The 27171-nt window shown below is 34.0% G+C and overlaps 1 protein-coding gene and 1 pseudogene across 1 annotated transcript; both read left to right on the top strand.

Annotated features, from left to right (window-relative positions):
- On the top strand, positions 1-833 carry LOC131859212 (glycosyltransferase-like KOBITO 1; annotated as a pseudogene).
- A 15081-nt stretch (positions 834-15914) lies between these two features.
- Positions 15915-18939, top strand: LOC131027031 (uncharacterized). Its single transcript, XM_059213220.1, has 3 exons — positions 15915-16104; positions 16190-16596; positions 17356-18939. Exons 1-3 carry the CDS (start codon positions 15987-15989, stop codon positions 17695-17697), a joined length of 867 nt encoding a protein of 288 aa, XP_059069203.1. The 5' UTR covers positions 15915-15986; the 3' UTR covers positions 17698-18939.
- Positions 18940-27171: the final 8232 nt, after the last annotated feature.

Raw genomic sequence — 27171 nt, 5'->3', positions numbered from 1 at the left:
ATGGTGGTCTACCCAAATTATGAGATTGCCATTGAGTGGGATGATATAAAGGAGCCATCTTTAAGAAGAACTATGATCATGTTATGAGAAATATTTTGGCCTATATAGCGAGGCAACTCGTGGTAATCCAAATTAATTTTTAACACATGGCAATGGAAAGGCTACTGGATGATTTCAAGATCACCTTCGTCCTAATGGTGCACATCATTGGCACAATTACATGAAAACACCTAATGAGATCAAACTGGAAGAAGCAGCAACATCACTACTACACTTACACAAAATTCAGTTACCTGAGTTCTAGAAGAGATAGTTTTGGTTGCAAGCCTATAAAAGAGGATGTTAAGAGACGTTTCATGCTAGAATTTGATCGTTCTGCATTCATAATTGCATTAGCTACAACTGAGGATGAAAGGCGCCGCTGGTACCGTGAACGCATAGTGTGGAATGGCAAGGACTTGAATTTGAAGCTTATGAGGAAGGGTCTATTGGCACATATATATGTTCTGATGGTGATAGTCCAAAGTTTGAGGGAGGCCCTTCTTTTCACAAACGGTCTGGCCTCTAGGCATTCTCTTCTTGAGAAATCGATATCAAAAGGCTAGTAGTTGTCATCTATTTCCAATTCAAGCACAACCAATTCTTTTATGGCTTCAATTTCTAATCATTTGAGTGCTGATAAATGTAAAGTGAAATTTGGTAAAGCAGGGCAAGGTGAGTCCTAGGTAGCATCAAGAAAGATCCTAGAAACTTCAGATGACTCTTTTGCCGCAGTTTCTCCAATGGCGCCTCCATCTTTAGATGTTTATACAGAGGAGTTCTCAAAAATGTGAATAGAAAAATGGAGAATGTCACGGTCTCTCAAACGCAAGTATTGTTGATAAGTGATGCTGCTCTAGCATGCAGTTCCATGCAACTCCAGTTTGGACATGAAGCTATCCATTCATCACCATGCATAAGATATTTTTAGTTAATAGTTTTTTTTGTTTATTCATGCAAATAAAGAATGTACTCCAGCATGCATGAATCCTTAGGACTATTTTTAGTTTTGCTTTTTGCATGAGTTTGTTTTTAGTAAATAAAGCATGTTGTGCATGCACTTATTGTATTCTTAATTTAGGGAGTAGTTTGTTTTTTTTAGTTTGAGAGCCTTAGTGGCTTTCCATGCAAAGCTAGGAATATATTTAGAACTGCAGTTATTATTTATTCTTCTAGACTGCAAATTCTTTATATATACAGCCTCTATGTAATTTTTAATTAAGCTTCAATAAAGATATTGGTGTTTTCTTCTTTTTGTTGTTATTGTTTGCTAATCAGTTGGTTCAGAGAGGATAGGTCAGGTTTAAAATTCTACAAGTGGTATCAGAGCAGGTAAAATTGTTTTGGGTTAAAGTTTTATTGTTGGAATTTCACCAAAGTTAATCATGTCGAATTCTAACCATATGCCCGTTCCAGAATTTGATGGGAATGATTATGATTATTGGTGCATTAAGATGCTGACCTTTTTGATTGGAAAAGATTTGTGGGAGATTATTGAATCAGGTTATGAAGAGCCAACTGATTGGAATGCCATTACAGCCAATGAAAGAACAGCAAGAAAGGAAGCAAGGAAAAAGAATGCTCAAGCTTTGTTTCACATTTAGATAGCTCTTGATAAGAGCTTATTTCCAAGAATATCAGGAGAAACAACTACCAAAGATGCCTGGAAGACTCTACAAGAAGCTTACCAGGGTAGTGATCAAGTTAAAGTGGTCAAGCTTTAGACATTGAAGCGAGAGTTTGAGAATTTGAAGATGCAAGAAGCTGAAAGTATAAGTGATTATTGTGTCAGAGTCAAAGATGTGGTCAATAAAATGGCTACACTTGGAGAAATTGTAAGCAATGAAGTTTTGATAAAAAAGGTGTTGAGATCTTTGACACCCAGATGGAATCATGTAGCAATAATCATAGAAGAAAGCAAGGATTTGACAAAACTACAGTTTGATCAACTGGTTGGATCCCTGATGTCTCATGAAGAAAGATTGAAAGATTCTTTTGAAGGTGTAGAGAAAGCATTTTCCTCTAAATTGCTAATCACAAAAAATGAAGATGCAAGCAGCAGTAGTGCCAAAATCAATCAAGACCAAGGTAAAGGGCAAAGCCAAAATTCTTCAAGAGGTAGAGGAAGAAGTGGCTCAAGAGGAAGTGGTGGTTTCAGAGGAAGAGGTAGAGGTAGATTTGATAAGAGAAATGTTCAATGTTACCATTGTAATAGGTATGGCCACTTTGAAAGAGAATGCAGATTGAAAGAAGGTAAAAGTGCTAACTATGCTCAAGAAAGTAGTGACAATCCTCCCGATCACTTATTTTTATCTTATGCCAAGGGTGAAAATACTAGTAAAGATGTTTGGTACCTAGATTCTGGATGCTCTAACCATATGACAGGGAATGAGAAGTTGTTCTCAACAAAGGATGGAAGTTTCAAATCCAAGATCCAGCTTGGTGATGATAAATCATTAGAGGTTGCTGCAAAAGGAGCTATGGAGGTCCAAACAAAATAAGGTATAAAGAGTATTCATGATATTTATTATACTCCACAATTGAAGCACAATTTGTTAAGTGTTGGGCAGCTATGTGAGAAAAATTATAAAGTAGTCTTTGAGAATAAGACCTATACTATCTATGATAAGAATAAGGATAATAGGGTGATCACTGTTGTTCCTATGACAAGAAATAGGATGTTCCCTTTGAGGTTTGGTGAACATAACAACAGTTTGGCAAATATGGCTTATGAGGATTCAAGTTGGTTATGGCATCTCAGGTATGGGCATTTAAATTTTCATAGTTTGAAGTTTCTAACCTCACATGCATTAGTTTCTGGTTTGCCCAAGGTTGAGGAACACAAGGAGGTTTGTGAAGGTTGTGCTAAAGGAAAGCATGCAAGAGAAAAGTTTCCAAAGGGAAATGTATGGAGGGCTCATCACCCACTTCAGCTTGTTCATTCAGATATATGTGGTCCTATGTAGACTAAGAGTTTGGGTAAGTCATCATATTTCATCACTTTTATTGATGATTACTCACGAAATTGTTGGGTATATTTTTTGAAGGCCAAAGATGAAGCCTTGGATACATTCAAGAAGTTTAAAGCCCTTGTGGAAAATGAGAAAGGGTGCAAGATCAAATGTTTAAGGACTGATCGTGGAGGAGAATTTTGCTCAAAGGCTTTCCAAAATTATTGTGATTTTAATGGCATCAAGAGGCAACTTACTACTGCATACACACCTCAACAGAATGGAGTAGCTGAAAGGAAGAATCGTACTGTGGTTGAAATGGCAAGGTGCATGTTACAAACCAAGGGATTGAGCAATTTTTATTGGGGAGATGGAGTTGCTACAGCGGTGTACATCCTCAACCGTAGCCCCACTAGTACACTAGAAAAGATGACTCCTTATGAAGCTTGGTATGGTAAAAGGCCTAATGTTAATCATTTCAAAGTTTTTGGTTGTTTGGCTTATGTGCATGTACCGGATCAGAATAGATAGAAGTTAGATGCAAAGAGTGAGTCATGTATTTTTATTGGGTATAGTGAGAAAAGCAAGGCTTATAGATTGTATAATCCCCTCACTAACAAGCTTATTGTCTCAAGAGATGTGATTTTTGATGAAGGGGGAGTTTATGGTCATAAAAAAGGCCATGTTGAGAAGCCAAAACCTATTTTGAATGATGATATAATTGCTGATATTGATCATGAGCAGCCAACTAATGTTTCTATATCTAGTGGATTAACTCCACCAAGCAACCCTTCATCAAGTTCTTTAGTACCAAGTTCAAGTCCAGCTTCTTCTCCAAGTTCTACAAGGAAAGTAAGGAGATTGAGTGATATCTAACAGAGGAGTGGAAATCAAGTACATGAAGAAAACCCAGTAGGTGAAACAGTGAATTTTGCTTTATTAGCCAAGGCTGATTTTGAACCATCATGTTTTGAAGATGCATGTACTAATGAGGTTTGGGTGAAAGCCATGGAAGAAGAGATGGATTCCATTCACAAGAATGATACTTGGGAGTTAACAAAACTTCCACATGACAAAAAAAGGATTGGCACCAAACGGGTCTACAAGACCAAATTTAACAGTGATGGGAGTGTTGAAAGACACAAAGCGAGATTAGTTGCTAAAGGCTTCACACAAAAGTATGGAATTGATTATGAAGAGACATTTGCACCAGTAGCAAGACAAGAGACCATAAGAATGTTGATTTCATTAGCAGCTCAGAAGAAGTGGAGCATACATCATATGGACATGAAAAGTGCCTTCTTGAATGGGTACTTAGAAGAGGAAGTGTATGTGGAGCAGCCACAAGGTTTTGAAGTGGAAGGAAAAGATAATTATGTCTACAAGTTGAAGAAGGCTTTGTATGGCCTCAAGTAAGCACCAAGAGCGTGGTATGCCAGGATTGATGGATATTTTCAGGAGAATGGCTTCCAGAGAAGTAAGAGTGATCCTACCCTTTACTACAAACAAGAAGGTACCTATATTCTCATCATAAGTTTGTATGTTGATGATCTTTTGTATATGGGTAGTAGTTCTAAGATGAAAGATGAATTCAAAGCTGCTATGATGAAAGAATTTGAGATGAAAGATCTTGGTCTAATGAAATATTTTCTAGGAATGGAGGTTTATCAAAGTAAAGATGATATTTTCATTTATCAAACAAAGTATGCACAGGATATGCTGAAGAAATTTAATATGACTGATTGTAACCCTACCTCCACTCCAAGTGCTCATGGAGATTTGTTATGTAGAGATGATGGTGCTGATTTAGTTGATGAGACAACTTACAGAAGTATTGTGGGGAGCTTGATGTTTCTAATCCACACGAGGCCTGATATTGCCTATTCAGTTTCACTTGTTTCAAGGTATATGACAAATCCATCTGAAATACATATGAAGGCAGCCAAGAGGATTTTGAGGTATGTGAAAGGGAATTTAAGTTTTGGTATTCATTACTACCCTTTTGAAAAGTTCAATCTAGTAGGTTTTAGTGATTCAGATTGGGGAGGTAGTATGGATGACCGTAAATCTACATCTGGAAATTATTTTTCTTTTGGTTCTGGTTTAATTACCTGGAGCTCAAAAAAGAAAAGTATTGTTGCCCTCTCATCTACAGAAGCGGAGTATGTTGCAATTACCTCAGCAGGTACACAAGCTCTTTGGCTCAGAAAAGTTTTGGAAGAAATTGGAGAAAAACAAATTCAGCCTACATTAATTTATTGTGACAATGTGAGTGCCATCAAGTTAGCTAAGAATCCGGTTCATCACAGCAGAACTAAGCATTTTGATTTGAAATATCACTTCATACGAGATTTGGTGCAAAAGAAGGATGTCAAATTGAAGCACATCAACACCCAGGATCAGCTAGCAGATATATTCACCAAAGCGGTTGCAAAAGCTCAGTTTATAGCACTACGAGATAAGATTGTCATCCCTCTCAGCATCAAGGGGAAGTATGTTGATAAGTGATGCTTCTCTAGCATGCAGTTCCATGCAACTCCAGTTTGGACATGAAGCTATCCATTCATCACCATGCATAAGCTATTTTTAGTTAATAGTTTTTTTTTGTTTATTCATGCAAATAAAGCATGTACTCCAGCATGCATGTATCCTTAGGACTATTTTTAGTTTTGCTTTTTGCATGAGTTTGTTGTTAGTAAATAAAGCATGTTGTGCATGCACTTATTGTATTCTTAATTTAGGGAGTAGTTTGTTTTTTTTAGTTTGAGAGCCTTAGTGGCTTTCCATGCAAAGCTAGGAATATATTTAGAACTGCAGTTATTATTTATTCTTCTAGACTGCAAATTCTTTATATATACAGCCTCTATGTAATTTTTAATTAAGCTTCAATAAAGATATTGGTGTTTTCTTCTTTTTGTTGTTATTGTTTGCTAATCAGTTGGTTCAGAGAGGATTGGTTCAGAGAGGATATTTCAACTTTGTAGACGGGAGAGTGATAATATTTTTCTGTTTCAAACATAACCAAGGGCTGAATGGTCTTTGACCCATTTTTTTTTATTTCAAAGGAGAGGAGGAGATATATGTTGAATCTTTGTGTTTATATGCATTTCCTTTGACTATAGATTGCCTTTGAGTTTTTGCAATTTTCCTTTGTTATTTTCTTCTTCTATTAGATTATACATATATAATTGTAGAATCTATGAGTTTTATTTTATTCATATATTTGAAAAAAATAATTTAATCTTTTCTTCATCTGTCCATTGTGGGTGTTGAGTAGATGATCTTTTTGTCACTCGTCTTTGTCCTCATTGTTTCTAAATCTATAATCGAATTTGTGTCATGTCTATGTACAGATATTATTTTACCTTTCTTATTTTTTGGTTAAAAGCATATCCAGAAATCTAAATCACATCATAAGAGGGAACTGTACCTCTAAAATTCACATGAAAATCGCTAATTCAATAAGAAATTTCTCCAGCTGTTTGTTAGCAGTTTCAGAAATTTCTCCAGCTGTTTGTTAGCAGTTTGCCTTCACATTTGAAGAAAATAGTTTGTTTGTTGTTAGTTTGGAAAAGACCAGGCTATTGACTAAAACAACTAATTGGGACTCAAATTTTTATAATTTTGTGAATTTGCATTTTCTCTAAGTAGAGAAACTACTCTCTAATTAAAGAAAACTTCATTCCAGTTCATCCAAAGTTCCGACTTGCCACAAACGAGATATGAAATTGAAGTTAGCATTAGATTAAAACCCACATGATTTGATTTAACTATTACAAAACCAAATTTAATTTCTCCGAAACCATATTCTATCTTGATGTAGAGAACAAAAAAAAACTTTCACAGCCAATCTTGACCCATTACAAGCATAGTTTCAATCTAGGACCATGACTAGTTCTTCTTAATGAATTTGCTCAGGGAACTTGATGAGCATTCACCAAACACAAGCATGAGGTCTTGGAATTTTCAACCCTTTTATAATGCATTTTGATAAAATGACAACAAACACCTTCAAATCATACCAATATAATGCATTTTTGTAAGACTTTCAAATTGCTCAAATGACAAACTTCTCTTTAGATCCATAAAGAGCATTTTTTATTGACCTTATTTCAATCCATCCAAAGGCAGGCATCACACATCTTCTACAACATGTTAGGATTATATTCAAACAATTTTTAACTTGAGAACATCCAAAATAAAACATTGATTCAACAAACCCTCATGAAACTAGGTTTTTAAGACTATTCCACTGTGAAATGCAAAGAACAACCATTAATAACTTTCACAAAACAAATAAATAATCCAATCCTTTGGTGAAATTGAATATAAACTAGATATTGACTTTTCTTTCAAGTTTTCATCAAGATCCAACGGTGGAAATAAAAGTTATGGAGTTTTTTCAAAAACTGGAAACCCTAGTTTCTGAAAAGGGCTCCTAAGAAGATTGGCTTATTAGATCAATCAAACGACCTTATCTTTAGGACTGGTAAGAATGAAAAACATCTGAAATTAAATTATATTTTTATCTATTTAAGTTTCAAGCCCGTACCAATCCGTAAAAGGCTGTACCAATTGAAAAAGTAGACTATTACATACAGAAATTCAAGGTAAAAAATGTGCAAAAGAAGCCTTTTTCTATTCAAACCCTCTCCAACCTTGGAATTCGAGTTGGAGGACATATTTATACACGTTTCATCATTCCACAACTTCTCCAGACCATTCAATCAACCAATTTGTTAACAAAAACAATTTTTCGACAACTTTTGGAAAGTTGCTTGACAAATTTTTTGAGCAACATGACAACTTTTACAATTTTTGACCAATGAACTTAAAACTTTCCAAAATGGTCTTAAAAAGACCTTATTTTACTAAAAACACCCAAACAACCTAAAACCAAAAAATGACATAATGCATGCTTGTGAGACTGCTATGCCCCTGCGTCATATATTCATCTAGATGAATTGGGGTAGAGAACAAAGTTTAAAATGGGATGCATCCGTAGTCTCTTGCGTCAAAGTAAAACTCTGAAATGCTCTAATGAACAAAACATTGTCTGCTGTATCCATATTTATACCACACCTAGAATAGATAGTGCATTCAAGTAACAATTGTGAAAGAACTACTTATACATTTCTATGGATCTAGACTATGAATTTTAAAAGATAATGTGCGTGCGTTTGAGTAAACGATTGCAAACAAAATCAAAATACAAATACAAAGCCTGATGCATCGATAATTACTTTACACAGAGACGTAATGCACTAGTGGACATTACAACCTAGTTTAAAAAGTATTTAGATCTGGAAACGGTGAATGATCAAGCATGGAAGAAAACATATGACATCAAAGAATTCACATTTATAACTGATTGTTTATATACATATTTTTTCATGAAAATTAATATATAGCTGAGTAATCCTTTATAATTCGTTGCACGTGCTGTAGAATAATAGCACGGTTGGAAATTAAATGCGGATCATTTTTACAGGAATATAGAGCAAAGGATAGTTGAAAACCTACGTAGGGAACCATAAGATTGATTGCAATGTGCCAAAGACATATTTATTAATTTAATATTATTCATATTGAATATTATAAAAATCTTCTTCACATATTTCTATTGTGATGACCTAATCTTACCAGATTTTTTATCTTTATAGATTTTCATCCTCAAAATTTATTTTTCTACTTCTAGATCCTTTCTATGAAATGTCCTCGCCAATTGATCTTGTAACTTGATCTCATCCGTGATTTTGTTTGCTATGAACATATTGTCAACATACACCACCAAAACAATAAATAAACATTTTTTTCAAACTTTTGAAGTTAACAAAATGGTCATACACACTCTTGTAAAATTTTGGCTTACCATGAAAGAATCAAACTTCATGTACTATTTCGTTAGTGAGTACTTTAATCTACATGTAATGACTTTTTAAGTTTAAAAACATATCTTCTTTTATGATTATCAATAAACTCTTTTGACAATTGCATACATGTATCATCATCCAAATTCCATGTAAAAATATTATTGCCTCAATTAAGAAATATGGAGAGGGCATAAAATGTACACGTGTTCGTAATGGTTTGTACTTTGTCTTGTACAAAATATTAGAAGCTTTAAATGTATAAATCGATGGAAAATAAAAGATATTTTGATCACTATTAATAATAAAAACAATTTCAAATTTCGTATTCCTCATATTTAGATGATAATTCTCATTATGAATAACCTCAAACCTTATCATTCAAACCTTTAAAAATGTTTAAATCATTTAAATCACAAATACATACAAAATATATATATCTATATATTTCAATAAAACAATAATATTATACATAATACCATGAAAATATAATAGCGCCATAAGACCTACAATACTATATAGATATACCATGAACTAAACAAAGCCATATAGACCAGTACAATAATATGCTAGTAAAATACAAACCTACACCTACATGCCATTTTGAGGTTGTAGAGTGAGAGCTAAACAGATTGGGGAACGTTGCGGAGGTACGGGGATGAAGAGCAGGAGTAGCTGTAGCCATGTTCATGTTCATCTTCGCCTGCTTTCTTGGAAGCTTCACCAGCATCCCCTTCTATCTCATCATCATCAATTTTACGGATAATGTTGAGAATCCTACGACGTTCTGCTTGTTCCCATATGGCTTCAACAATGTTACCACCACCAGTTCTGCATTCCGTCTCTCTTCGAATGATTTGTTTACCTTTCCATGGCTCTCTTAAGCTTTTCTTGCTTCACCTCTGGCGCACAGTACATGAATGGTGTGAAATTGTGTGGATAATTTGTGAGCCTTTTTATAATTCTGAAAGATTCGAGGTACTCTATGACTTCTCTTGCAACATCCAGTGATTCGAATTATGAATTCGGATGACAACACCTAGGTGAGAACCTGTGGTATTGTGGCTTTGTTTACATGAACAAGGTTGACACAAAATTGAAGCAAGCCAAAAAGTAATCTATTCAATTCGAAAATCCAACATATATCAGTTCATGAGATTCAAAGGGTCACCAAAACCCCTTGAGAATCGAAACCCAAGAGTCATATTTGTTTATTTACATAATAAAATCCAAAACTATGAAATTTTCAAAAAAACTATAAGAAATTTTGTCCTAACTTTAACTAGACATAACTTTCTACCCTGGACTCGAAATCGTGAGCCATTTAACTCGTTGGAAAGGTCTCCAAGAGTTGGAGGTGAAGTCCTAAAAGAACTTGCCTACGACAATGTTCTAAGGGAAAGGCCAAAGTTTCAAGGGCTGAAAATGCCCCGAAGGCCTTCAGAAATGCCAATTACTGACACATAGAGACACTAGAAAAAAATATGAAAATATTTTTTTTCAATATTTCAACTTTGCTTCTGATCATTACTTCCCCCTTGAAAAGCAATGGGCCCCATTGCATCAACACTCTGAATGAGATGAGGAAAACGGAGCTGGAGCTGCTCCCTGGTAAACCACTTTCCTTGTTGAGCAATCTGCCTTGCTCGAACTGCTTTGTACAGATTGATCTACTATTGTTTGAGTGTTTTCACCATGGTGTCCACAATCTGATCATATTGGAATGGAGAAGCTGCATCTGGATTCAATTCAGTAGTGGAAATTGTTTCCGCAACATCTAATAGTGGAGGAAAATATGGCTTCAAGAGTTCCACATTGAAGACTAGATGAAGACCCAGAAATGGGGGTAAGTTAAGCTCAAAAGCATTATCACCAACTTGTTTGATGATTGTGTATGGTCTATAACGCAGAGGACAAAGCTTCCTATTGGCACCCTGCAATTGTTCCTTCTGGATATGCAACCACACCTTGTCCCCAACTTGCAAAATATGAGGAGTATGGTGCTAATCATGTCTGTCCTTATATTTCTTATTGTTATGTTCCAAGATTTCATGAACTTGTTGTTGCAGATGATGAATTCTATCAATAAACTGGGTTGCCTTATCTTCCTCCTTACCAATATGTGGAACCAGATCAGGTTGAATAAGTGGTATGGCAACATCCATGGGTGCAAGTGGTTGATAACCAAGACAAACCTTGAATGGGCTATGACCAGTCAAACTGTGAATTGCCCTATTGTAGCTATGCTGAACATATGGAAGACTTTCATCCCATGTGCGAGGATGTTTTGAGTGATACATACGTAGGATGTGAATGATCATTCGAATCACTACCTCTATTTGGCCATCTGTTTGAGGATGGAAAGCAGTAGACTTTGTTAATTTTGTGTCCATCTTTTCCCATAATGTAGAACAAAACTTACTAAGAAAGTTGTTGTCCCTATCTGAAATAATGGTATTCAACAAACCAAAATGAACCCAAATGTGTTCAAAGAAAATCTTTGCACACAAGGTGAGAACATGAACAAGGTAAACACAGAATTGAAGCAAGCGAAAAAGTAATCTATTCAATTTGAAAATCCAACATATATCAGTTCATGAGATTCCAAGGGTCACCAGAACCCCTTGAGAATGAAAACCCAAGAGCCATATTTGTTTATTTACATAATAAATCCAATACTACGAAATTTTTAAAAAAACTATATTAAATTTTGTCCTAACTTCAACTAGACATAACTTTCTACTCCAGACTCGAAATCATGAGCTGTTTAACTTGTTGGAAAGGTCTCCAAGAGTTGGAGGCGAAGTCTAAAAGAAATTTCCTACGCCAACGTTCTAAAGGACAGGCCAAAGTTTCAAGGGCTGAAAATGCCCCGAAGGCCTTCAAAAACACCAATTACTAACACATAGAAAGACTAGAAAAAAATATGAAAATATTTTGTTTTCAATATTTCAACTTTGCTTCTGATCATCCAGCGGCATTTTTCCCTCACTATTGAGGGCATGTATGTTCAGCTCAGGCACCTTCTACAAAAAAATCCACTATCTACACCCAACAACAATCAGAACCAAGAAAAATAAGCAACAACCAAACAGAAAAAGGTTTTTGACAAGGTCAAACATTTTTACAAAGAAAAAAATGGGTTGTTATTTCAAAGATAATCAAAATGAGGACTAATCAACCTTTGGTCAAATGATTATTAATAATACTTAAAAAAAAAATTTAAGCTTTTTCATAGATCAATTGGAAGTCAAACATAGGATTAAAATGTTCTACTACTATACTACCAACCTATTTGGTGACTAGTTCATCTCTGACTTACGTATGACTTATTTTTCAACACCCTCTTGAGTTGAATGTCAAGCACTCAAAAATACTACTTTCATTTCTCTACTTATTAGAATTTGATACTACGATAAAAAATTTCACGAATCAGCTAAAAATTAAAATTGGCACCACCCATTTACTACTCCACCCTATTTAGTGATTTGGTTCACTAATGATTAGTTGTGGCTTACAAGATAAGCAAAGGGGAAGCATACCACAAGCAAAGGAAATGAAAAGGAGGAGGAAGGGAGATAAGCTAGAGGAAACCAATTAAAGGAGGAAAAAAGTGAAGATTAGGTTAGAACAGATTAAATAGAAGGTGTATAATTAAACTTAAATTCCACCTTTCTTTTCTATTAAGATTAGAATAATAATTTTCATATAAATAACTTCTTTAAAATAAAAAAAATAAAAAAAGAATTAAGAAAAAAAAAATCTTCTAATAGTAAAAATTCTATCATGAACTAGTCTTCTATAATATTAGCTTCCTAATATAAATCCCCAAAAATGAAAAACTTATGGGCTCATTTTTGTTCTTTGCTGCAATATGTAAAGACGGGTCTCCAACAACAATTGGCGAGCTGTTAACAATTTCCTCATCATTAGTTGGCTTTGTGAAAGAGACTCCAATACCAGAAAGCTTTGTGTGAGAGCCTTCAATAGGTTGGTTGATAAGCTCTAGGAGAATTCCACTGCTTCCCTTCCACTAAAAATTCAACAAGATAAGAAAAGGGTCCAAGCATACCACAAGCAAAGGAAATGAATGATTTGATAATTCTAGTAAAGGGCCAAAACCCTTACATAATAGCCAACAGGTGGAAGATAGGGATCTCACAAGAAGTGAAATGACCAAAAATTAAAAAGGACACTTTTTTAAAGACAAGAATATTTTGACCAAAGAAGCAATTCAATGAGAGACAATTACGTCAACTTGAACATAATTTGCAGGCGTTTCATAGGACCCTAAAACCTATGACTTGAATTGCCTTGGGTTGGAAAGAAACAAAGCCAACGATAGGGAAACAAGAACACCATGTTTTGAAAGGAACCCTAAACCTTATAATTTTAAAATATTTTACATTATAGGAAGTGCACTAAAAGAATGAACTAGAAAAAAATGACCAAGAGGTTTTGTAAGGATCTCTTAAACCTTTTACAAGTAGAACCACTATGAACGGCAAGGTTCATAGAAATAGAAAGAGGCAACAAGGAGTCCAGAAACATCTAAGAAGGATCCCCTGCAAACACAACATCTAGGTCCACATATCTAAGCCCACTATCAATTGAACAAATTTCCTAAAAGAGGAAATTTATAGAGTCGACCTCAATAAGACCACCATGCAAGGATAAAAGAGAATAGAAGCCCTTGTTGTTGCAAACCACCTCAATATGAGTAACAACAACAAAGAACTTAGAAGAATCCCTAAATCCAACCATGGAAGCAACAAGGAAAAAGACTACTGCTAAATCCACCTTCATAGGGCCTTCAATAGCAGGAAACACACTAGAAAACAAAAGAACATGAGTAGCCAAAAATAAAAAAATCCCCAATTAAAGTTGTGAGAAGACATGTTGGCCATATTTTGACTATAAAAAAGTAGAGATGCTAGCTACTTCTTCACAAGATAGAGCCACGTAAGACATCATACATGAACCATCAAAAGGGAATAAGGGAAGGGACAAAAAAAGCCCAAGCTCGTGCCCTCCATCATATCACCTTAGGTCAAAATAGAAAGGACCTTCCTAGATCCCAAATCCATAAATTTTGCATAGAAGAGACCCGATGCACAAGATACCTCCAGACCTAACCAATAAAAGAAACCAATAAGGTGAAGGCAAAAGATAGCACTAGTGATGTCGATATCAAAGCACCAAAAAACAAGGGATAGCCAACTACAAACAAATTGACCCTATCTCGAAGTAGAAATATTGCCAAATCAGCAAGGAGTAGGGGAACAAAGATAATACCTTGTAATAAGAAATCTACACCACAACATAGAAAATGAGAGCCCCAATCACCATCCACAACCAAAGACATAGCCCAGAAAGGAATAGGGGATGTCAAATGCACACCTAGCAAAAGATCGAGTAAGGGACAACATACCCATCTTCCCAACTAAGAAGATAGAGAAAATAGAAGACCTACCAAGCCGAGTAACCTGAAAACAATCCAAAATGAGGTAAATGACAAAGAACTTGCTCAACCACAAACTAGAATAAAGCACGATATAGGCAAGAACCTTAGAACCCAAAGGACAAAAAATTTTCCATCTACCAAGGAGAATCACCAAAGAGAAGAAATAGAAAGAGAAAGACCAAAACCCCCCAAAAAGAATAGGGGCACAAACCAAGAGCCTCCCAACCAACGAAGACCAGAAAAACCTCACCCTCCACACTAGGCGATGCAGAGATGATAGCAACCCTTCCACAATGAAGATCTAAAGCAAGTCCTCCATCATCCGAGTTGTCATCTTCGCCTACAACATCTCCATCTTTTGAAACCCTAACCCCTCATTTACTGCTCTTGCTCTCCATTTTTGAAATGTAATAAGTGAAATATATTGTTAAAAAAGAAATATATATTGAAAAAAAAAGGATTTGAGGTTTTCTTGACGTTAAGGTGAAGGTTTTGATTTAATAAATGTTTCTTTTTTTAAATAAAGTATTTATTATTCTAATTTATTTAGTGAACATATTTTTCTTTTGTCTTTTTAGATTCAAAAATTAAATTAATTTTAATAAATTTTTATTTCTTGTCATTAATTTAACTTTAGAACATTGTAATAATAATATGTTATGTTTAATGTTTTTTAATTTGTCAAGCTTTTAAATATACATATATAATTAATAAAGGTTTGGTAAATTTAATATATTTTTTACAAACATGTGAAATATTGATCAAACAAATTTATAATTTTAAGAATCTTATAAATTTTGTTACTCTATTCAAAAGACCTTATCCCAACCATGATTAATATGATAAAAGTTGCTAAACAATTATTAAACTCTAACGACATAAAAACAAGAGACAACATTTAATGATGTAGCTAGATATTTATTAGATATAATGATTGATGTCGATAATTTTTAATTATTAAAACTATCTTAAACATTCTTTCCATTTCCATCTTGAAAGAAGTGCATATTTTATATCTTATATTGGTAAGAATATAGATATAGAGAGCGCTCATTTAAAAATATTCTTGGTAAGATATATTCTTACATAAAAAAACCTATGATATAGGTTACATATCATATATAGTTATTAATGTATGACATTAGGGTTTGATTGCTAGTGTCTTAATATGTGGGGTCCAAAAAAATTTCTAATAAGACATTCACCAATGTGATTGTTTTATGTCAAAATCAGTTATACCACGAGTAGCCCATGGTCGATGCACCCTGAGCTACTCATTCTCCATCGGTTGGAGAGCTGCAGCATTCCATTGAAGATGAATTAACATAAATGACGAGAGCCCTATAGCTGCTAACATGTTTCAATTAATTAAAACTCAGAGACATGTATCTAACCAACAATGGTGTGACAGTACCAGAATATACGTTAGTTGGGGACTCATTTACAATAGTTGCAGGCGTGTAAACAAGCTAAACCATATACCTGGTCAAATCATTCAATATGAATTTTAATGCCACCGTTTTGGGTTGTTAATGAAAGCACCTTTAAAATTAATCGAGGAGAGGCAAAGGAAAACAGCACGCCCAGTGGCTAAGGTAGCTCTAATCTCTTGTGCATGCAATCACCCAGTGGCTAAGGTAACGTGACGAAAGGCTTTTCAATATGGAGAATGCATCTATTGAAATGGCCTACTTTGAAGCTTGTGAAAGTGGCGATATAACCCATGCCAAAATGCTGCTGAAACTCAGAGTTTTCGATCCGAAAAAATTAGCTGACCGAGGTTATTCTCTTTTCACACTTTTATTTTTGAATAAATCTATTCGTTAGTTGTTTTCCACTCTAAACTATTTGATTCATGAATTTAGAGTTGGTAAAAACATTTGAAAAGCCAGAATTTATCAACGAAAAGGACAATCAAGGCGACACGGCTTTGCAATTAGCTGTCTGGAAATATCGCGTGGATCTAGTGACACTGTTGTTAGACGGTAAGGCTGACTTAAGCTTGGCAAATAATAAGGGAGAAACTCCGCTATGTGTAGCAGTGAAGTTTGGATTCCTGGATGTTTTAAAGAATTTAATAGATCATGACCCGTTGGCCGTGAAAAAGGTATCCATAGATAAAAAAGTTCTGCATCGTGCTGTCAAGCTGAATCGAGTCAAAATTGTTGAATTTTTAGTTAAAAAAGTGCAGTTATCTCAAACAGTGGAATTCTCAAAGAGCTTATCAACCAATGTGCTGATGTCCCTTGGACAAAGCGACCTACTAATGAAGGTAATCCTGATACAAACATGAAAGTTGCTGTTTATTTCTTTTTTAAAAGGGTAGAGTTGTCGGAGCCCAAGGACCAGCCTAACATCCAGCCGATTGTTCAAGGAGACACGCCTTTACACATTGCAGCAAGGAACAAAAATGAACCCGTAAGTTCTTTGTTTTGCGTTTTAAATTAGAAAGCTAGGGGAAGAGTATCAATAGCCGTCATAGTTCTAATAACCACCATCTTATTGTCATAGTGACCTTTCAATAGTCGTTATAGTGTAAACATCATTAATAATTTTGTTTTGGTACAAGCTAGGGGAAGAGTATCAATAGCCGTCATAGTTCTAATAACCACCATCTTATTGTCATAGTGACCTTTCAATAGTCGTTATAGTGTAAACATCATTAATAATTTTGTTTTGTACCAATAACCGTTTAGAATCAAGTTAGCTATGAATGCTACCGGTGCTCTTCCCTTAATATTAAACCAGGCGATTTCATAATAGAATATTTAATATTGAAAAACGTAGGTAAAAATAACTGATTAAATTTTAATGAGTAGATGGGCAATAAGTTTCTTTGTAAAGTAGATCGAGAGTGAGTCAGTGCTGGTATTTCCTTTATTCAGTTCCGAGAAGGACAAGCTTTCAAGTTATACATGACATGTAGATAACAACTGACCCAATTACACTTTTTAATTATAATTAAAAAATTAATTTAGGTGTGGTTTTTATCCTAAATTTTCCTTTTTGCTTTGATTGTTGCTGGGCGAAGATTGTGGATATGCTACTGAAGGTGCCTGGAGTGAACAAGCATGCCCTCAATAGTGAGGGCAAAACACCAATGGATGTAGCAAGAGAAGTCACAGATTACCACGAATCTTTCAGGATTATAAAAAAGCTCACAGATTATAAAACCAATCCCAAGCCATTCATGTACCGTGCGCCAGAGGTGAGCGAAGAAAAGCACAAGAGAGCCAGGGAAATGGTTAACAAGTCCTTCGATGAAAGACGCAATTCAGAACTTGTGGTGGCGGCATTGTTGGCCACCATGAGTTTTACGTGTTCACGGTTCCAGGTGGTTTCCACGACGATGTTGATGATGGGAAGTTTCTAGGGAGCCCTGTTCTCATAAAATTCGCTATGTTTAAGCTCTTTATTATTTTCGACTGCATAGCTTTCTTTCTATGTCTCTTCGTTTGTATAATGTGGCAGATGACTTCAGAATTTACCACAGAGGACAAGATGTTGTTCATGACCATCAGCAGTCTATTGACCTGATCTCAATTATTTTGTCAATTCAGAGGACAATACTCAAAGTAGAATTTTTGGTATTGTAAATACATAGCAAATCATATAAAATATCATTTTATTGAAAATTTGTAAGAACCATACAATTTTTGACAAACTCTGTGAAAGAGAGTTGTGTGTCCTTGAATTTATCCCATTTGGCCAAACTCTGTAAAAGAGAGTTGTTTGCCTGAGCCTGTACAATTTAGGCAATCTTGTGAAGGAGCGTATGCCTATAACTTTGTAACTCCATAACTCTCCAACTCGTTTCAATTGGATTCGAATTGGACTTATTTATAAGCTTTTAAAGAAGCTGAACAGCCACCACATTTATGTCTACATCGAAAATCAAAAGACAATCCAGTATTAAAAGGTTATTACATTTATATGAAAACAAAAATTAATTAAATATTAAAATATTTAATTCTCTACTTATTTCTGATCGTGACCTGTCTCAGCTTTGGATTCAACTCTTGTGGTTTTATGGCTACAGTGTACACGACATTGGCACGTAGAGAAACGATTCTGGCTTGGGTGATTTTGGGAAATCTTCTATTAATTACTCTCTGCGGCACTGTAGCATTTATCCATCAATCGGCAATGTTTGCAGTGGGGCGAGCTAGATTCCATCGCTTGTGCGGTGTACCTCCCGGACTTGATGATATTGTTGAAGCTTTATGGGAGAAAGCAGAACATTGCGGGATTCTCAGCATTATCCGTAAACTTGATGACGCTTCCCATGATGCAATAGAAGGGGACGTTGATATTGCAAACCAAGGGAACGTTGATGAAGCTTCCCATAATGCAATCGTTCCAATAAGTTAGTCGATGAGAATTCTGGCGAAGAGGAACAGCAACTGCAATGTTCCCCAACCTGTTAACCTGTCTCTCTAAAACCTTCTCTCTTTTCTCTCTCCATTACATTGTGACTATAAAAATTATTATGTCCGCCCACCGTAATCCTTTGTAGTGTGATGATAATTTCTGGGTATGTAACCCTAATAAATCTTTGTTATCCATAATGTAAGGATGTTTAAATATTAAAATCAGCATTATCAGTGTTTTTTAATGCATTGGATATAGGGAAGGGGTCTCCCATTTTCATTATGGGATAGAAAACAGGACTATACAAATATCGAGCCCCTACTACTGAGTGTTTCTTACATCACCTTTACCAACTCTAATCAATGCTTTCTTTTATAGTGACCAAAGTATGATAAAAATTAAAAGAATTGAGTAAAAAGAGCTGCATTTAAATAGATATTATATTTAAAGAGGGGAGGAGTGTTAGTGTAAAAGGATTTTTTATTTAGTTCGTTTACTTAATTTACATTAGCTACTTCAATTTATTTTAGGTACATATAAGATATTTATTTCTTTATGTCTTAAGTCATAAGATTAAGATACATGTCATTATCTTATGCAATCTTATGTCTCGCCTTTGTCTATATAACTAAAAGGTTACCATTGTAATCTCAATCAATCAATTCATTGTAAATAATCTACTATTAGCATTATTTGATAAAATAGTATTATTTTTTCATAACTATATTCTCTTGTGCTTTCATAAAAGTTTCTAGTTCTTGGGTGGCTACAATCATCAACCAAATCCTGCATGATGTAAAACATTCTATACTAGCTCACACATGGCATTAGAGCTTGTGGCATTTCTTCTTATTAGTCTTAATCAAGATATCTAAGTAGAAAATTTTGGTGGATCTCTCAAAAGTTGAGTATGCTCTTCTTTTGCATTAACTGATGATCTAGAGAATAAAAAACACTTGATAGAAATATCATATTCATAGGGGTTTACTCTTTGTGGCTTCATATTGTGCATTCATTTTGAAAGTTGTTGGTGCAAATCTGAGCTCACCATTAAGTTTAAAGTGTCCAAGATAGTTGGTTTTTCTTTTTGTTTCATTCACTTTACACATATGAAATCATATCTACAAGGGTTTGAAATTGGGAGATAGTTTCCAAAATCAAAATATAGTTGTAATATAGAATACTCCAGGTCAAAATACACCCTTCCATCTCATCTAAAAGCTTAAATAACTCTACAAGTGATAGTTAAATCAATGAAGTTGGAGAACTTTGCCTCAAACCCTCGGAATTTTTTTGGCCTCCCACTATTAATGCCTTTCAATTGTACATATGACCATATGATCACTAGCATAAGTAGTGCATAGATAATCCAAAGTAGTACATGTATTATTTTATAACAATTTTTTTATTTAATTTTTCTAGTTTACAAAAAAAAATTAAAATTGTGATAGGGTAGTATTAGTACCCTATGCTTTTGGTAGAGTTTGTAAACTAGTTGTAAACAAACCTCATTGTGCCACATGACCTATTTTACTAGCACTGGCCCCACCCCTCTTTCCAATTGGTGTGTGCCCCACTAATGGTGGTTGATGCATAAAATTATGAAAATAATATTTTATTAATTTTATAGTATATATCAATAAGAAGATCACCATAAAATTTAGCAAAGATTCAAATATTAGAAGGAATATACCATGTGAATATTCATTGATTCTACCATAAAATAAATTTTAATGATGAAATATTTCAAACAAATTATTTCAATAGAATATTCCAAGAAAAAAAAGAATATTTCATCAACTTACTATGCTAATGTTAGTGTGACATCAACAAGTCGATTCTCCAATGTAGTTTTTGTTTTGGCAATTAGAATTTGAAGGTTTATAACTCAATCATCCAACTTCCTTTTTGAAAGAAATTTCTTTCATTTGGATCAAAAGTCTATGCTCTTAATGATGGTTTAATTAAATTTTTTGGTACTTGATTTTTATAAATTATAGTTTCTGATAGATGTTTCTGAACAGTTTTCATTTTGATATTTTTTAGGGATCTATTCTTCCTCCCATTGAAACATTTTTTGGAGTGACTTTTCTAAAATTGTGTAATTTTTTTGTACTTAGTGGTTTGATTAGATTGGTCTCATTTTGCCTAAAATTTCTACTTTAATTTTGTATCCAAATTTTACATTTGCATGTGCTAAGATCAAGTCTAATTTCCTATTCTTTCAAATTGCACCTATAATTGCACTAAGCATAATCTTTCAAGATCATATATCACAAGAGGGGATTCATGATTGTGCAATTTTGGGGGTAACATTAGGCTTTTACTAAATTAAGTCTCTTGATTGGTCTATTGTGTAACTAAAGTTAAATATTTTATCATGGCTATCAAAGCACACTATATTATAACAAAAAATAGTAATGTACAATCTTAGGCATGTACTTAATGTGAAAAACTATGAGGAAAATCATTATGGTCATTTGAAGCTTGGATTTATTTCATCTACTAAGTTTCAGACACATTTTTAATATTTAGTCTCCTTCATTTAGTATTGCAGTTGGAAATACTTGTGATTCAATGTAACATGACATACATTATCATCTAGATATATGGTACAGTGTCGTAAACTATAACCCCTTACAACTTCACACTCCTTCTTGGGCTCTCACCTTAATGTATCTCCTCCTAGCTCTTTTCCAAGCCTCTTTCTTTCTTTGCACTTGTAGCATTGTAAATCATCACCGAGCCAATTTACACCTCATGTTTATGTCCCTACTTTAGCGCATCTCCGCCTCATCTCCTATCTGGGTCCATTTGGTGCCTTAATTGTAATTTTGATGCCATATACACCTACCAAATGACTCTCTAGGGTTATCGTCCTCTTTGGGCCTAAAGTTTTGCCCTTGGTTAAGGAGGAATAGAGTGTCTAATGCCCTGGTCCCGCTCAATGGGGTCCAACTTTCAAGAGAGGTATGAGACCTATTTCTCCAGTGGAAAATGAAATTGGTTTCTCTATATGACCATTGGAGGTCAGCCTAATTAGTAAATTGACCTAGAACCTCATATATAAGGACATTTGATCAACTTAATTTTACCCAAGCATCGTAAGTATTCATCTACATTCGACCTAAAACGTCTATAAAGTGTTCATCAAGCATTTTCAGAGATCTTCAAGGATGCATACTCTTCATTCAACCACTAGGAGAAAAATTGCATCATTCATATGCAAACATGTGTGTGTGTGATTAGAGTTTTGTCATGTTAATGTCATTTCATACAATATATGTGATTACATTCAAGAAGAAAAGTATCATTACCAGTCATTACAGATTTGAGGTATATCTTTCCATTGTTTATTTTAGTATTTGCAATATGTCATGAAGAGGTTAATTCCTAATCTGGGGTTTTACTTAGAAAAACCCCTATTCCCAACCTATTTCCCTTCTCTAGTGTGCGTAGGAACAAGTATGAAACAACGATCTTCATAATTTACTTTATTTATGGTGACGAACAGATTCCCTTTTGGACAAAGAAAAGTGTGGAGGACCAGTGCAATGGGCATACCAATCCCGATATTTCAAGGGATCCTTTTGGGAATATATCCACATATACTTACATTCCTCATATCCCTGTTTGTGTCTCGATCCGATGACTGTAGCTAACTATTAATGTGTTTTTAATTCAATTCCAACATATTTACCCTAATTTCAACATTTTTGCAATTCAACTTAAAAGAGAGAAATCAATTCAAGTGCAGTAAACCTAATAAGGATTCTTATCCTTATCCTTGGTGATTTGTGGCTAGATCTATTGGGTTTACCCCTCTTTTTAATGTAATGGTACTTAGGCCTAAAATTAGCGGGTTTTACCTTAATTTGGTGAAAGCCCTATCGTTTAATCATCATGACACTACAAAACTGATGTCATATGATAATATGGTGATCAAGGTCTCTCTTTTGAATCTACGTATATTGGTCCTACCTTTTTTTCACCCCCTTTCGGGGTGGAATAGAGCACTAGGCACCATAGTACACCCAAATTGAACCCATTTTAAAATATTTTGGTGTACCAATTCCTGCTCGATGACTTATGAACTCTGGATGTAAGTGGATGTGAAAATGAATTAGAATAATTCTCTTATATATGGTTCCCAAGGTATTTCCCCAATTAGGCTGACCTCCAATGGTCAAATTGATACATCAAAACCAACAAGTGGGAAACATTGACCAACCCATTCAAAATTGGGCCTAGTTTGGTAGGACAAGGGTGCTCTGGGTGCCACTGTCCTAGGATAATGGCACCCTAGGTAGCACTTTTCTAGGATAATGACACCCTAGGTGCCACTCTCCTAGGATAATGGCACCCTAAGAGTCATTGTTCACCCAAAACCAAGTGAATGGGGTAGACATGGTGTGCACATAGACCAAGGAAGAGGTTTGAAACACTATGTGAACATATGACATCATTTTTTAGATGAAAGTTGGAAATAAGCTTGGATGAGAGCTAAAACGGTTCACACAAAGGTAGGGGCATAAAAATTAGTGTAGATTATATAGGGTTACAATTTCTGGTACTACACCATGGGATCTAGGTTGTACAAGTTTATGTATTCAAGAACCCAATATGTAAATTTCACCATGATTAGGAATGCAACAACCTTGAGCAACCTTCTTTCAGCTACTCTTGACATGATTGCATAACTATTTGGGAAATTAACCCTTTCCAAGAATTTATCAAGTTTTATATGCAGTCATGTGTCTCTAATTTGATGTAGGGTATTATATAATCTTGAAAGATGCTCATAACACTTCTACTTTATCTTTGTAGGTGTGCATAAACAATAATAGTTTTGAATTTTGAGAAAATTTTGACAAAGTTTCCTCTTGTTTTGGCCAGATTTATGTAGATGATTTTGGGATATAAGTACTTATACCAATGCATAACTAAACTTTTGACAATTAAGAATTGATACTTACATCTTACTCACACTATGTACAAGAATATTCATTCATATTTGCACTCAATTTCCTATTTAAACCATGTTTCTAAGCTCTACAAATCTTCATTTATCACTCTCAGTTACTTTCCAAATGAGACAATTAGGGAATATAATTATCTTTATGTTTCTACATTAATTATAGAAACTTCATCTATGACACCATTTATGTAGGATGAGTTAGCACCAAATTCAATTTTGCCTTTTGAAAGGGCATCAGGCAATAATCGTTTTTTGGAAACCCCATCAGGAACTAATGAAGGCTTCAAAACCATATTATTTTTCTCTTTTTTATTCTCTTTTTCATTTTTATATCTTTTGAAACTTTAAAAATTGGATTTGGATTAGATGTCAACTATAAGCAAGGTTGTGGGATTCTTGTTAGTAGTTCATGAGGTTGTCACAACCTCTTATCTTCCCGCTTTCATAAATTTTACCTTTCTTTCCTTCCTTTCTCATTTCTTCTTTTCACTTTAAAATATTTGTAATGAAGAGAGGTTTTGGAGAAAGACTAGGTTGTGAGAGCCTTAGTGGCCTCCAACAAGGTTGTCAAATCTTGTCTCATTCCCACCACTGTAAAAAGAAAGGACTTTCTTTTTCTTCCATTCTTCCCTTTTTAACTTGGAAGCTTTATCATCAAAGGAAAAGAAGAAAAATTTTGGAAGAACATGAAGTTTTGAAAACCCCAATGGTCTTTGACAAGGTTGTGGCAACTTGATTTACCACTACCATTTTAAAGAATAGACTTCATGAGACATAGAAACTTTTAAAAGATAAAATGATTTGTTGGGCTTGGGATGGGTTATAAAAAACCATTAATCTCTTACATTAATTTTGAAACCTTGAGTGTGGTCTGGAAAATTCTTTATCTTCAAAATCAAAAGGAACATGCTTAGACTTTAATCAGGTTAGGATTCCTATGGGTTGCGAGAACTCCATCAAAGTCTGACAATAATTTTAGAACTAAGGTAAAAACCCAATAAAACATAAAATGGCCAAGTGTGGAAAGCTACAAAGGAGTTTTAAGGAACAAAGGTATTCCTCAAAGACTCTTAGGCTTCCAATCATTGGTTTGACTTTCTAAATGACCTAAAATGATGGTTTTGGCAATGAGGTTAAAAACCATGGCAACATTTTAGAATCTTCATTGTAGTACATATAAAGATGTATTTTTCTCCTTTGCCATCCAACTTTTGTCTCTTTTGTATTGGCACAAATGCATATTCCATACACAAACACTCTAAAAGGTGCTCTACATTCCATTTATATTTTATCCATGCCTCTTTTGGAACCTTATCATGTACAGTCTTTGTAATAGATCTACTTATCAAATGCACTAGTATTGCAACAACTTCCTCCCAAATATTCATTTGGGAGTCTCTCAGATTCAACATATGTTTTGCCATCCCCTAACTATATCCTTCTTGGATATAAGACTATCTAGAATAACTCAAATGTGCATACCTTAGATTTATTATCCTAGGCGGTTCTTAAATGACTATCTTGAAAATTATTTGTTGTCTTACTGTTGCATATTTTTCATACTTGGGAGGAGTAACTCTAAACTAGAATTATAAAATAATTTATATCTAAAGAGGAAATATATGTTTCCTTGTCATCTAGACTACTACCACATTATCACTCCCATTCTTGTCAAATATTATATACTCATATTTCTCTAACACTTTTTAACATCATTGGACTAGCTATCCAACACTCAATAGGTTATACTTTATCGCAGGAGAAAAATAAACATTTCTTGTCTTATTTTTCTCACCTTACTTGGTGCAGATCATAATAGAATCTTTTCCTACAACTATAATTATTTTATAATTTCCCATTATTATCTGAGATTTTGACATTCTTGTTTATGAATTTAAAAAAAATTTAAATATTACCACTCATTTGTTTACTACTTAGCTAGGTAAAACATTGCTTTCATAACAAAGCTCTTATATCCATTATTATTATTGAATCCCATAAAACCTAATTTTTGAATTTACAAATGATTTTAATGTAAAGTATAATGTTCTATTACTACATACCTTACCACTTGTGGGATTTGAACTTGTGACCTTTTTTTCAAGAGCACAATTTCTCCACCAGTAGATCAACTCAAGTTGCACATTGAAATAATATAAAAAATTATTGTCGATAAAGATGATGTAAGAAACATTGAATGGTATAATCTTGCTATTCATATTTTCTAATATTTTGTCCAATAATAAAAAATGTGAGACCCCTTCCCACGCCAATACATTAAAAAACACAGATAATGTCGATTTTAATAATTAAACATCCTTAAATTATGCATAACAAAGATTTACTAAGGTTACATGCCCAAAAATTATCACACCCTATAGAGGAGTACGGTTATGATTGCAATGTAATGGAGAGGAAAAAAAGTGAAAGTTGTACATGTTAAAGTGGATTGGATTTTATATATAGGTAATTTTAATTATAATGTAGTATAGAATTATGTACAATAGTAAGTATGAATACAAATTTCTTTTAAAGCTGATTACATAGTTCATATTATATTATTAATGTAACTGAAGATCACCCAATATTTTGTATAATATCACAATGTATTAGATAGCAAATCTTTGTTGTATGCACAATGATTTGGACTGCTATATACACAATGTTATCGACTGGTGTATGCACAAATTTATCGACTAATGTATGCACAAAGTTATTGATTGTTGTATGCACAAAGTTATCGATTGTTGTATGCACAAAAGATATCTACCGCTATTGTTATAACAAGCACTTTGTCTATCAATCATCGAATGGAATAAGGTCGAGATAAATATACTCTCGGTGCTCCACATAGAGTCATGGCTCTACATGGAATTGACATGATTCCACATAGACTCATGACTCCTATGTGGAGGAACAACCATTGATAACCAATGATAAAAATACACAATGTTTGACCAAACAATTAGTAATTGGTATAATTAGTGAGACTGATACTATTACTTAATAAACAACTATTAATCATCACTCTTGATAATTGATATACAAACATAATCAATGCAATGTATAATCGGATTATCATATGGATGATTATGGAGCAAATCGATCATCATTTAATATTGTGATCTATAGACACCTAAAATTTTCATGTCTAATTAAATAAATATTTTATTTATTTAATTACTTTAGCCTAATTCTACTATTAATTAAATAAATCTTTATTTATTTAGTTAATTCATTTATCCTCTTCTAGCCTTATTTCTCATTTAAATAAATACATTTATTTATTTAAATTTATCCTTTTGCTAAATTAAATAAATATCTTATTTATTTAATTGATCCCACTTCTTCTATTAATTAAATAAATCTTTATTTATTTAATTAATTCATTAACCTTTTCCACTTATGACACATGTCATTCATCTCTTAATTCATACACTACCTACCCTCTCATTATTTTATTATTTCTTTTACCTACCCTCTAATCATATCCGACCA

The sequence above is a fragment of the Cryptomeria japonica genome, chromosome 10 (genome assembly GCF_030272615.1).
Source record: "Cryptomeria japonica chromosome 10, Sugi_1.0, whole genome shotgun sequence".
Lineage (NCBI taxonomy): Eukaryota > Viridiplantae > Streptophyta > Pinopsida > Cupressales > Cupressaceae > Cryptomeria > Cryptomeria japonica.
The sequence above is the reverse complement of the archived record's forward strand: the minus strand, read 5'-3'. Positions and strand labels throughout refer to the sequence as shown.

Bases quoted from the DNA above. Each gene is read 5' to 3' on its own strand.
- LOC131027031 (XM_059213220.1), top strand. From the start codon at position 15,987: ATGGAGAATGCATCTATTGAAATGGCCTACTTTGAAGCTTGTGAAAGT. The intron at 16,105-16,189 runs GTTATTCTCTTT...TCATGAATTTAG, and splicing joins GAAAAAATTAGCTGACCGAG to AGTTGGTAAAAACATTTGAA. The intron at 16,597-17,355 runs GTAATCCTGATA...TGCTGGGCGAAG, and splicing joins AAAGCGACCTACTAATGAAG to ATTGTGGATATGCTACTGAA.